At 39.3% G+C, this 14,176-nt stretch overlaps 1 protein-coding gene across 1 annotated transcript in view; it reads left to right on the top strand.

The window, feature by feature from the left end:
- The window catches only part of EPHX4 (epoxide hydrolase 4), a 28,498-nt gene that overhangs the window by 12,813 nt on the left and 1,509 nt on the right, over nucleotides 1-14,176 (top strand). Inside the window, exons 3-6 of the mRNA XM_050962213.1 lie at nucleotides 627-784; nucleotides 3,428-3,556; nucleotides 6,402-6,505; nucleotides 9,255-9,403. Of these exons, the coding sequence (XP_050818170.1) occupies nucleotides 627-784; nucleotides 3,428-3,556; nucleotides 6,402-6,505; nucleotides 9,255-9,403 (540 nt within the window). The remainder of the gene's footprint in view (nucleotides 1-626; nucleotides 785-3,427; nucleotides 3,557-6,401; nucleotides 6,506-9,254; nucleotides 9,404-14,176) is intronic.

The raw sequence follows: 14,176 nt of genomic DNA, 5'->3' as shown, positions 1-14,176 counted from the left end.
TAAATATAGCACAGATGATAAACCATAAAATATCAGTTGATCAAATTAATTTGTAACATATATTATTAATCCTTTGCTTTACATATTGAATGAGTTATCGTTCCTTCCTCCCTCTCTCCTCCAAAGAAACACAAATGTGTTCATCTTGTCATTTGAGGCCCAACTCATTGGTCCATTCAAGCCTATCTGGTGCAGGAAGAAGGTGACAGAAGTAGCTCTCCACACCCCATATTCTGGGGTCAGTTGCGTCCTCAGAATTAGAGCAATCTCAGGGATGCTCTAATTTTTGCCAGCTACCTATGGCACTAAGGAGCCATTCTAGAAGCCATGAATAACTGGACCATAGAGATAGCTGAGCGAAAGAGGATATAACCAGACTATGCTCCCTATCTTAGAGGCTTTGAGAAGATGGTGGTGTAGAACCACTCATGCTAGCTCATCTTCCCTAGAGATTCCCTTTCTAGTGAGAATTCCCAACCAGACAGAACCACCATGCTATGGCAAAAAGTGGCCATACATGATAGAGAATCAAGCCAACAGAATTTAGCATCACTCTATAATAGAGGCTGTACTACTGACTGAATTCTAGTATTCTTCCATGTAACCTTTTTTTTCTCCTTTATTAGGTATTCTTGGCGCCATCAATTGCGAGAATTTAAAAGTGAATATCGAGTTGTGGCACTGGATTTGAGAGGTTATGGAGAAACAGATGCTCCTTCTCACCAGGAGAATTACAAGTTAGATTGCCTAATTACAGATATAAAGGATATTTTGGAATCTCTAGGTGCGTTAACAGAAGCCAAACTGCCTAAGTTGTTAATTTTATTTCATTTGTTGCAGAACTATGAATAGCTATCCTGTGATTTAAAAAAATATTCCAAGGTGATTGGTTTTGTTTTAATATATGCATTTAGTTGATTATATTGTCTAAGTAAATTTGATTCAAATAGATCTGACTTATTTCATGGATTTTAGTCTGCACTAATTCTTGAACAGTATGAAAAGTTTTGTTTTCAAGCCAATATGCCTGGGTCAGCATAGAGAATATGCAAACATGCTTTTCAATCAAATGCAAAGCCCTAAAGATGCTCTTATATGCCCCCATCCTGCAATGGGATCTGGTAGCACGGCTGGATCTAGTACTATAGCCTTATGGTGAGTACCACTGAAATCAGTGGGTCTCCACCTCATGCTGACCCTTGCACTTAATGAATCTAATTATAGGATTAGGGTCTTAAGTATCAGTAGCTCTTACAGGGTCTCACTACTAGAAGATGGAAACCAAAACAATGTGGTGAGATTTTCTGTTACCTACTGTGCAAAGTGCATATGCTCTACCCTCTAAGTGACAGCAATGTAGGGGCTGTATAGTGTTAATAAAAAAGAAAACAGCTTACTAAAATATGCACAATAGCCTATTCTCAATTGTCAGAATTCAGCTGAGTTTTACTGTTCGTTTATGTACTCCCTTGTACAGGCCAATCATGGCCAATCTTGCACAACTGCGAAAAGGGGAATAAGAAGACATAAGATACTGTACTCCTTACATCCTTGCATAGGCTATGTGTACCACAGATAGCAGCACGGGAGGGGAAGTAAGCTCTGTAAAGCTGCTGGCTTTCCCCTATTCAGGGGGATATGTAGCTCTGCTGGATATAACCACACCATCGGATACTTCCCCTCCAGAGTAGTGGGGAGATCCAGAGGCAAATTACTACTCTCTGGGCCATTATCCCTTCCAAGCTGCACTCAGAGCAGTGCAAGAAACACTGGGCAAATTGTAAAGTGATGATATAGCCCTCAGGTTTGAATTTAGAACTGGTCTGAAAATTTTGAATCACTTCAAAAGATGGGGCATGATATCACAAACTTTGTTTGCGTTTTCTAAGCAACTCTAGTTTTATTAAACTCCTCAGTAATGCCATAGTTGTGCTTTATGATGTATTGCGCTCTCTCATTATAAGTCCTGCTTCACAGGGCTTAAAATTTTCTAGAAAAAATGACCTCTTGGCCTCAAATTTCCCCTGCTTGTTCTTGCTCCCGAGATAAATTATTTTGGAAAATCAGATTAAATCAAAAGTGGCCAAGGAGATTTTTATCAGAAAGTAGATAAAAGGTGTTGGTTACTTTGACATTTCTCTCTTGCTTTGTCAGAGACTCCAAAAGAATTTGGATTTTACACATCTGACTTGGCATGTATGTAGAGTGCTTTAATTCTCAGTAAGGAACTGGAGCTTTGCAATGTAGGTCTGTCTGGGTTAAGGAATAAAAGGTGGAATTTCCTAAAGCTCAGCAGTCTTGAATGAACTCTGCTCCCTGTGAGTCAGTTGTCAAATTCCCGCTGATATCAGTGGAAGCATAGTTAGGCCAATGCTTAGCACTTTTGAAATTCCCACCTAAAGAGAATATGAATAAGTAAAGAAGTGTTCTGAGCCTGTACAGTACACCATCATCCCTACCTGTTTAAGTATGCAGTAAGTGCAGCTATCTGGGTATAATTCCCACCTTTACAATGATGCCGTACTGAGATTTTGAACACAATGTGACCAACTTGGCCACATTGCATATAGGTATTAGGGCATGGAAATGATCTCATACAGTGAGATGACTTACATCACATATTGTGGCAAGGCACCTTCTCAGTCTCCCCAGCCTCTGCTGCTTTTAACCCTGGTGAGACGGGCTTGGGTAATGTGGTCCCCCTTGGGACACAGGGGAAGTCTGCTTCCCGTATCTCCACCAGTGCTGTTTAGAGTATTTTTCTCCCTTGTGGGAGAGACTACTGCCTCTCCTCCTGGTGAGGCTCACTGTCTTGCTGCTCCTACTCTCCTGGCACCAGGGCGGGCGGGCGGGCGGGCTGGCTCTTTCTTTCTTCCTCTCTTTCCCCACCCCCCTTCCTCCCAAGGAAGGGTTTAAAAAGGTCTCAGGCAGCCCTAAATTGGAATCAGCTGATCCTAAGTAACCTCAGGTAGCTCCCCCTCAGCTGATTCTCATTGCTACCTTGGTACCCCTTTCTCATCTGAACCTGATTGACCCGTAATTGCCTCCTAGTTTATAGGGAGGAGGGCCTTTTAAGCCTCAGGGACTGATTCCTATCCCTTCCTTGCAGCTGTCTGTCCTGAGTTTATCACAATATACAAGAGGAGAGAAAGTATATTTGCAGTGGAAACCATTACTTTTAATTACCTGTAAAAATTTCAAGCATAATACTCGCTCATCTCCTTTTTTATGTTTAATAAAGGAAGTGTTGACACATCTTTAACTATGGCAGTGTAAATAATTTGTTAAGAAAAAATGAAGAAGTTGAAGTATTGTCAGCAAATATGTTGGAACATTTGTTTTTGTTTAACTGTCATTATTTTATCTGATGACTGATTTTCATATAACTGTTAGTAAACAAATGTCAAAATCTGTCTTTATGTGGCAGGGTACAATAAGTGTATGCTGATTGGCCATGACTGGGGTGGAATGATTGCTTGGTTAGTTGCTATTTGTTATCCGGAAATGGTGACCAAGCTTATTGTGATTAATTTCCCTCATCCCTCTGTATTTACAGGTGAGATTTACAATATTTTTATATTAACCAAAATATTCACATTTTCACTAAGCAGGCAGATTTGGCGCTTATTTAAGGGTAGATCTGGAGAGGCACTGCACACCTAGATACCTAGAGATGCTGTGAAAGAACATTACAAGTGCTCCGCACCTCTTGGAATCTGTCCCTTATTTAATTGAAACCCAAAGCTGTCAAATATTTTGCATTAAAGGATAATTTTACAGTAGCGTGTGAGGGTACTAGCATGCAGATATACTGGCTTCTTGTCTTTAGAAATCCATAGCCTGATCCTCATTTACACTCAGACTGCTTTACCTGGCTCTGGCAGTGCAAAGGTGCCTTAAGGTGGATGGAAATGACCCATTATATTGCCACGTAAGTGTAAAGCCAGAGGCGGATTACGATTTTGTAGGGCCCTGGGCCAGAGCAAGAGGGGGTCCCTCCCCACACATTCCGCCTTGCAGTCCCGCCTCCCTTGCTCCTCCCTGGCACTCCTGCTGGGGAGCAGGGGCTTGTACCACTCTTCCTGCCCACCTGGCGCTCCTGCCGGAGAGCAGGGTCGGGGCGCGGGGGCTTCCCTGCTCTGTGGCAGGAGTGCTGGGTGGGTAGAGGGGAGAAGGCCTCTGTGCCCCGATTTGCTCCCTCCGAAGAAGGTCCCATCACCCAGCACTACCCCTTGGATATAATGCTTTGTCTCTTCCCTTCTCTGGTTATTGCATGTTGGCTGAGCCCCTCCATCCCCCCCTACATACACACACACACCCCTAAGGACTTTTTCCCGTACTATAGTCTCAGAGAGCAGAGGACACAGAGCACGGCCTGGCATAACCCAGTTGCCCAGAGGACAAAGGCCATTGCTCTCAGTGTCTCTTTGCTGGCCAAGGGCAGGTTCGTGGCAGCTCAGTTTTCCCCTCCTCTCCTAAGACACATACCTTTGGTCCCATCCCACCCCGCCCCCACTGGATGCTAGCCTGTGCTTTGGAGCTGCCATGATAGTGCCCTTCCTCTCTGAGGACATGTCAAGCACCTGCCGTTGTACCCCCAGCCCGAGGATGGTGAGAGCCCTGTTAGCACCACAAAGAGAGGAGTCACGTCTGTGCTTAGGGTCTCAGATATGATCATGAGTGACTCACTTCAGCCCTGAGGGTTCTGAGAATGCCTGGACTCTTCCAGCCCCTAAGGGACAGGGTCACACTGATTCAGGGATGCTCTGGGGCTCTTCAGACCCCTCTGTGGGATGGTAAGACTTATTGGAGACCTGCAGCTTCTCTTTGGAACAGGGGCGCATTGATGTGGAGGGGCTGGGAGCCGTTAGAGCCATTTGTGGATGGGGCAAGGTTTCTCCACATGCCTCCCTGCATTCCTGCCGGGGAGCGGGGCAAGCCCCCGCACCCTGGCTCTGCTCCCCGGCAGGAGTGCCATGCAGGTGGAGTGGGGCAAGCTGGTCAGGGCACTGGGGCATTCATTTTTCTGTGCCCCACTGTTGGCCGGGGACCCTCGGCGTTGGCTCTGTTGGCCCAGCGGCTAATCCGCCACTGCGTAAAACAGTGTAAATGAGAATCTAATCCTCATTTAGACAAGTGAAATTGAGTTTTGTGGTGATATACTACAGAAGACCTCATTGTAACACAACAATCATCTGAGTCTGCTTAATAGCATGGAGTTGAAGGTAAAGATTTTGGTGGATTTGCAGAGTTGTGTGGTGAGGTATGCACAGAGATCAGAGAATGTCTGCTATATGGCTGGCTCTAGCCAGAGCTACTTGATTTCTACTTTCCCATGCATTAAGTGCGCATACAATTTTAAAATGCCCATTAGCATCTTACTACATTTCTTTTATTTAATTGCAGACCTGTTTTTTTCTCATTAAAAATCTTATGGTCTCACCTCGCTTCTCCAAATATATTTAATGGAAGAGTACTTAATAAGGGCTTGATACTTATCCCACTTGGTGTGACTAAGTTTAAGCCAATGAATTAACACTGGTGTAAAACCAGTATAAGTGAAATCAGAACCAAGCTCTGAAACTCACTTACTCTTACAAAATATACTCAGGTAGCCTTCCTAACCTCCTAAAGATTATTTTAATGAATAATAAAGCTACACTTACAAAAATAAGGGCTTATCTTGTATCACTGGAGCCAACTGAAGTTTCATCAGTAACTCCAGTTGGAGCAGGAGCCAGGCTCTGTATGCACAAAATGCACTTTGTGATGCCATAGACTTTCTGATGTGTGTATTTGTCTACTTGCTTAGTAGTTCACACAATCCACTCTAATTTTCAGTGGGCTTGCCAGTCAATGGCACAAATTAATTAGGTTCTACTGAGCACTGAATAAAAAGTTTCAGGTTATAAATCAAGTATTCTGATAGCCATAAGCGTCATTGTAATGCCTAGTACTTGAAAAGTCTGACTTTTTCCTCACATTTTTATTCATAAATTGCATTTTATAATAGCAATAAGATACTCTGAACCATGCATTTCTAAGGGATCATTGCATTTCTCACATGGCTGAAGTCACCTGATTTCAGGCTTGTGCCCTATAACACCAATCTGGGCTTGCTATAATCACTGAGTCATGTACTGCATATCATTTCTTGTTAAGTAACAGCAATAATAGATCTTTGACAGTTCCTCACAGTTTGCATGTCAGGATTGGTTGACTTCCCATCGCATTCACATGTCCCAGTATCAGAGGACTTACTTTTAAAATTATAATAATTCCTTGTCACATAGCACCCTCTAAATTAATACTTTTAAAACATTCCTTTAATTTTAAAAAGAGTGATATCAACAGTAATTTTATCAGCTTTCATTTTTAATTAATGGGCATTTTTGTTTCAGAATACATTCTGCGACATCCTTCACAATTGATTAAGTCTGGTTACTACTTCTTTTTCCAAATGCCTTGGTTTCCTGAATTCATGTTTACAGTAAATGATTTCAAGGTAAGCAAAATGAGTGCTCTTGTTTATGTTTAATACGTTACTGATGGAAAAACTGCCACCTGTGTTGATCCTTTCTGATAGTATGACGTTTATGGAAGAATTAAGGATAGCTAGTAAAACTTTACTATAATTCTGGATTTGATGTGACTTTGTTTTAGGTAGGGTTGTCTATTAATCGCAGTTAACTCATGTGATTTAACTAAAAAAAATTAATCGTGTTTAAAAAAATTAATCATGATGATTCGCAGTTTTAATTGCACCGTTAAACAATAGAATACCAATTGACATTTATTAAATAGTTTGGATGTTTTTCCACATTTTCAAATATATTGATTTCAATTACAACACAGAATACAAAGTGAACAGTACTCACTTTTTATTATTTTTATTATAAATATATGCACTGTAAAAATGATAAACAAAAGAAATAGTATTTTTCAATCACCTCATACAAGTACCACAGTGCAATCTCTTTATCGTGAAAGAGTAACTTACAAATGTAGATTTTTTTTGTTACATAACTGCACTCAAAAACCAAACAATGTCAAACTTAAGAGCCTACAAGTCCATTCAGTTCTACTTCTTGTTCAGCCAATCACAAGAGAAACAAGTTTGTTTACATTTACAGAAGATAATGCTGCCTGCTTCTTATTTACAATGTCACCTAAAAGTGAGTACAGATATTCACATGGCACTTTTGTAGCCAGCATTCCAAGGTATTTATGTGCCAGATATGTGCTAAATATTCGTATGCCATACAGAACCTGAACCATGAAAAAAGAAAACCAACCTTATGCTGGTGGCATCTGACTCAGATGATGAAAATGAACATGCATTGATCTGCACTGCTTTGGAGTGTTATCAAGCAGAACCTGCCATCAGCATAGATGGATGTCCTCTGGAATGGTGGTTGAAGCATGAAGGGAATATGAATCTTTAGTGCATCTGGCATGTAAATATCTTGCCAGCTACAACAGTGTCATGCAAACACCTGTTCTCACTTTCAGGTGACACTGTAAACAAGAAGCAGCCAGCATTATCTCCTGCAAATGTAAACAAACTTGTTTGTCTGAGCAATTGGCTGAACAAGAAGTAGGACTGAGTGGAATTGTAGGCTCTAAAGTTTTACGTTGTTTTATTTTTGAATGCAGTTATTTTTGTACATAATTCTACATTTGTAAGTTCAACTTTTATGATAGAGATTGCACTATGGTACTTGTATTAATGAACTGAAAAATATGATTTTTTATTTTTACAGTGCAAATATTTGTAATAAAAATAAAGTGAGCACAATACAATTTGTATTCTGTGTTGTAATTGAAATCAATATATTTGAAAATTTGGGAAGCATTCAAAAACATTTGTATAAATAATATTCTATTATTGTTTAACACCGCGATTATTCACACAATTATTTTTTAATCATGTGATTAATTCTGATTGTTTTAATTGCGCAATTAATCCCAATTATTTTTTTAATTGCTTGACAGCCTTAATTTTAGGGCTAGTATTTAACAGACTAATGCACATGTGGATAGAAAGAAGCATATAACAGTACTACCAGCCACAAGAGATTAAAAATCATGAGTCGAACTCAAAAAAAGCATGAGTGCTTTTATTTTGAAACTTTATATTGTGGGTTCTTGGTCTGTCTTTTGATTTTTGAACTCCCCCTGCCTATACCCAATGTGTGTGTGCCAATGTTGCCCACTCTTCCAAATGTATTGGTTAAGGTGATTTTGGCCCCTGCTAAAATCACATGCTGTGGCCAAAATTATGTAACCGGTGAAAAAAAATGTGTGTTTTGGCAACACTGAGTGTGTGTAAAATTGTATTTACTTAAGGTTCATCCTTGCTTTGGCTTCCTAGTAGGCACTTCAATATATCTTGGTATTCCTTACTTCCAGTACTATAGTACGTATCTCAACACCAAGACTATTCAGCAGATAATTAAGTATCATTAGTTTCTGTGGATATGTCTACAGTGCAACTAGAAGTGTGGCTGCAGCACGTGTAGCCAAGTGAAGGCTAGCTTGGGTATGCTTACATGTGCTGCAGACACACACTATGATTGCATAGACACCCTGTGCCAATAGCCAGATTCTCTGCACATGGAACACCCACTGCATACATGAACATCCACTGAAGTCAATGGAATGTCCTCTTAGAAATGTTAGCCCTTTTCTCCCTCAGATCTCTCTCTCTCTTCTCCCTCAGTTGACATTTTAACTTCCTTCCCTTACAGAACAACAGTTTCTAAAGAAGAGTTTGATTGTTTGAAAGCAAGAACTTCAGACAGGCTGGAATATGGAATGCTTCCCTGTAAAATGTGCTGCCTAACTAAACTGTAGTGCCAGACCCCAAAAACAAGACAAAAGAAAAACAAAAGAAATGTCAATGAGTCTGACATTAAATCAAGTTGTTGCATTTAAAAATGTTTTCCTTCTATGACAGTAGAAACCTGTGTCCAGAGCTTGTGTTTGCTTATGACAGTATAAGGGCCCACTGTGAAGGAATTTTGTCTTATTTACATATCTTTTAGTACTCTGAAATAGACCTCACCAGGAATAAGAATATTCTATACTTCATTATTTATAGTTGCCTAAAAAAAGTAGCTTACACTTCAAACAAGGAGGTAGATGGATTTCAAACAAATATCTCCTACTCAAAGGGAGAAATATCATCATCACTGTTTTACTATCTAGAACATGTAGATTTCTTAGGTGCTTTTTTCATTTGTTTTTGCTAGGTACTGAAAAACTTATTTACCAGTCGAACTACTGGAATTGGAAGGAAAGGCTGTCGATTAACAGCAGAGGACATTGAAGCTTACCTTTACATCTTTTCTCAACCTGGAGCACTAACTGGACCCATTAACCACTACAGAAATATTTTCAGGTCAGTAAAATGTTCATAAATCAAGTAAAACATCTCAGCCAAATCCTTGGAATCTAAATATATTATTTTATCTGTTACCCCAAGGGCAGGAGAAAAGGTAAATCTGTTCCCAAACTAAGGTCCTTTACCAGGTAATACATTGATTCAGTGTCAGAAAGTATGATGTAATTTAAATTGCATGGCATGGCCACAGAACATAATCAAAGAGCCAACATGGTAGGGAGGAAAATCTTTAGGTCCAGAGCTGATAAAAATTCTCTCCTATTAATAATAGGCATGGCAAATCAAAGATTCAGTCTCTAAATAGGATATTAATAATATCACAGAAACACAGTATCATACAAATGTAGGTCTGGAACGGACTTTGATAGGTCATCTAGTTCAGTTCCCTGCACTGAGGCAGGACTAAGTATTATCTAGACCATCTCTGACAAGTGTTTGTCTAACCTGTTCTTAAATACCTCCATTGGTGGAGATTCCACAACCTCCCTAGGTAATTTGTTCCAGTGCTTAACTATCCTTATAGTTAGCAAGTTTTTCCTAATGTCTAACCTAAATCATCTTTGCTGCATCTTTGCTAAATCTTCCATAACTCCTTGTTCTGTCTTCAGTGGATGAAGAAAACAATTTGTCCTCCTGCTTTTTACAATAACTCTTTACGTACTTGAAGACTGTTAACATGTCCTTGCTCAGTCTTCTCTTCTCCAGACTAAACAAATCCAATCTTTCCTTGTAGGTCATGTTTTCTAGACCTTTAATCATTTTTGTTGCTCTCCTCTGGACTTTGTCCAAATGTGGTGCCCAGAGCTGGACACAATACTCCAGCTGAAGCCTTATCAGTGCTGAGTAGAGTGGAAGAATTACTTTTCGTGTCTTGCTTTCACCACTCCTGTTAACGTATCCTAGAATGATGTTTGCTTTTTTTCCAACATTATTACTCTATTGACTCATATTTCGTTTGTGATTCATTATAACCCCATGTTTTCTTTCTGCAGTACTTCTTCCTAGGAAGTTATTTCCCATTTTGTATTTGTGCAGTTGGTTATTCCTTCCCAAGTGTACTTTGCATTTGTCCTTATTGAATTTCATCTTGTTTATTTCAAACCGTTTCTCCAGTTTGTCAAGATTATTTTGTATTCTAATCCTGTTCTCCAAAGCACTTGGCATCCCACCCATCTTGTTATCATCCACATATTTTATAAGTGTACTCTCTCTGTCATTATCCAAATCATTTATGAGGATATTGAACAAAACTAGACCCAGTACAGATCTTCTTGGGACTCCACCTGATATGCCCTTCCATCTTGGCTGTGAACCATTGATAATAAATTTATGAGTATGGCTTTCCAACTAGTTGTGCACCCACCTTATAGTAGGTTCATCTAGGCTATATTTCCATAGTTTGCTTATGAGAAGGTCATGTGAGACCATAACAAAAGCCTTACTAAAGTTGAAATATATCACATCTACTGCTTTCCCCCATCCACAAGTCTTGTTATTCTGTCAAAGAAGGATATAAGGTTGGTTTGACATGATTTGTCACATTATTATCTTCCAGATGCTTGCAAACTGACTGATTATTTGCTCCATTATCTTTGGATAATGACTGATTTATAATTCCTGGGGCTGTCTTTATTCCCTTTTTATAGATAGGCATTATATTTGCCCTTTTCCAGCCCTCTGGGATCTCTCCTGTCCTCCATGAGTTCTTAAAGATAATTGCTAATGGCTCAGAGATCTCTTCAGCCAGTTCTTTAAGTATTCTAGGCTATATTTAATCAGGCTATGCTGACTTGAAGACATCTAACTTGTTTAATTTGTTCTTTCCCTATTTTAGCCTCAGATCCTATGCCATTTACACTGATGTTCACTTTGTTAGTCATCTGATTACTGCTAACCTTTTTCGTGAAAACTGAAACAAAAAAGGCATTTAACATGTAAGCCATTGCTGCATTTTCTGTTACTGCCTTTTCCTCCTGATTGAGTAATGGGCCTACTCTGTCCCTGGTCTTCCTCTAATATATAATAGGGGATTACGTCCCAATGCATCAGCACCATTGGAACTAAAGGATTAGATCAGTCTTGGGACCAATTCAGTTCTTGCCTGTGTTGAAGCTGTCTGTAAGAATACCAGTTGTGATGGTAATTGTTGGTTATGAATACCTGTTCACTAGGAATTGGACTGAAACCATCACTATATTTTACATAAGGCACTGAACAGCATTCAGATTCTAATGACTTTCATCTTCACTAATCATAGTGGATTGTACCTTGTGACCTAGATGTTAAGGGCTTCATATCTCATTACCATCCAGCCACCCATCTGGAGTAATCAGTTCTTCAAAGCTTAATTTTATTACAGAATTATTTCCAAAGAGATGTTGTTTGAAATACTCTAGTCCTCTTGACTAAGCAATATATCTTTATAGGGAGAAAATAGCAATAATTCCATAAACTACACTTTATACACAACCCCTTTTTGAAATAGACCTTAGCCTCTTGGTTGCTTGGCTTGTAGTATATTCAGTTTAGGAGATATGCACTGACATGCTGTCCAAGTGAACTTTTGAACTTGAGCTCTGGTACACTGTAGTTTGTGTAAAAGCCTGTTGTATGTTCTTTCAGAATGGGGTTTTTCTTCTTGCACTGGTTGGGAAATATTTCAGTATTTTGTATATGAGAAAAATTGCTGGTCATCTGCTGCCGTTGTGTGTGGAGGATATCTCCTTTTCGAAAGGTATTGAGTTTACAACATGACCTTCCCTTCTAGATGGCAAATTTGCACATTAATCCTTGTTAAAAGAAACTTTTTTCTATTTGGTACCTTGAGGCACAATGCTATATGCTGAATTTCACATACAAAAGAAATCACACAACATGGTTCATAGACATAATTATCTAATTGAGAAATATTCTGGTTTCTTGAGTTCAAAATTGTCTATGACTAATCAAATCTCCAAAATATCCATTGTCCTAACTGGGTGCAAGAGTAACATATTGATTAAAGGGAAAATAAATGAAGAAACTCCTAAGCTTCCACCCCATGTTAAGTGCTCACAAAAGCTTGTCTAAATAAAACTATTTCAAATATTCTGTTGCTTTTAAAGAATCACATTACACTATTGTTATTAACTGATTAAACGTCAGCGTACCTTGGTGGCTGTTTTGAGCCACTGCAGTTAATCTGTATTGCAACATGCCACTAAGATTTATAAAACAGTTTAAACTTAAGCATGGATGGGCTGTTTAGCATCTATTTGAAAATAGATAATTTGAAATAAATTCTGATGGGTTAATCAGGCTTACATTCAAGCAATTATTTCACATCTGTCTACCATCTATCACAACTTAGTCCTGTAACTTATAGATCTATTAATAAATATCAATACAAATTCATATTAACTGTACTTTAAATGTTCAGAAAGATTTTATTTATAAAATATTTACTTTAATATAAAGTCAGTTGTATAAAGAAATAATTTAAAATTATAATTTTATGCAAGTTTAAGTGGGTCATTTAAATGTTATGAAACCCTTAACCATTTTACTTTTTGAAGTCTCTTTTTCAATGTGTTAACAAAGTGTCTCAAAATTTCCCCCCCCCATAAGCCCCTCAGAAATTCTTCCAAAGCCCTGGGTTCTGATGTTGAGGATTTAAGCAGCTTTTACCCAATGCTATGCAAATTTTGGGTAATATTATTCTCTCAATGCATAGAGATTTATGTATTTAACTCTCACTGCTTCAAAAAAACACTATACCCCTTTGTACTGTGAATTCTGTTGTCTTTTGAATGTCTTTATGTATTCTGTAGGTCTGTTTGAATGTGACTGGCTACATTCAGCATTAGAGAGGCTAATATTCAATTGAAAGTTTTTCTCCATAAATATTTTACTTATAGCTGTACTGTACATTCGATTTTCAGTAAGTCTAGGAGACAGAACAGACTGGTCATCTTACACAATGTTTATGAAAAACAATTGAAAGGAATTAAATGATAGTCTACTGGCATCATTTGAAACTTGACACAGAATTCACCAATATAGGAAAATTCATCAGCATGTAAGATTCAGGCTCTATTAGGCACAGGTTCTCTTTTATTGATGTTGCTGAGCTTCTGATCAGTAGATCAAGGGGGGACACTATTCAAATGCAAGAAAGAAAATATCCTTTTTTACCTTCTCCAGAATCACTAGAACAGATAGACATTAAAACGGAGCAGTTTGTGACGTGGCATTGAAGACTCAAAAGGGGAATGTGAACCAAAACATTCACAGACATAACTCTAGAGCCAGATTCTCTGCAGTCCCAAGCAGCAGTTCAAGCATTCATGGATTGCTGGAGTGCAAGAGCCTACCAATCACACTTCCTTTTTCCTGGTAGCACTCCCATGCTGGGTGCCAGGAAACGAGTTGTCCATCTCTGTGCCACCTGTATACATTTTCATGATGAGGAATCCTCTACCAGACACACCTACTGGGTTTAAATCTGCATTACACCAAAGAACTAGTGCAAAGATGATTTAATGGGATTTAACCCTCCCCATGCTACTTGCTTCTGCTAATTTCTTGTGCATTCAAAGCAGGGGCGACTCTAGGCATTTTGCCGCCCCAAGCATGGCAGGCAGGCTGCCTTAGGCGGCTTGCCTGTGGGAGGTCCCCAGTCCTGTGAATTCGGTGTCAGCCTGCGGGAGGTCCGCCAAAGCCGTGGGACCAGTGGACCCTCTGCAGGCATGCCACCGAAGGCAGCCTGTCTGCCGCCCTCGCGGCGACCAG

The sequence above is a fragment of the Gopherus flavomarginatus genome, chromosome 7 (assembly GCF_025201925.1).
Source record: "Gopherus flavomarginatus isolate rGopFla2 chromosome 7, rGopFla2.mat.asm, whole genome shotgun sequence".
NCBI lineage: Eukaryota > Metazoa > Chordata > Testudines > Testudinidae > Gopherus > Gopherus flavomarginatus.
The sequence above is the reverse complement of the archived record's forward strand: the minus strand, read 5'-3'. Positions and strand labels throughout refer to the sequence as shown.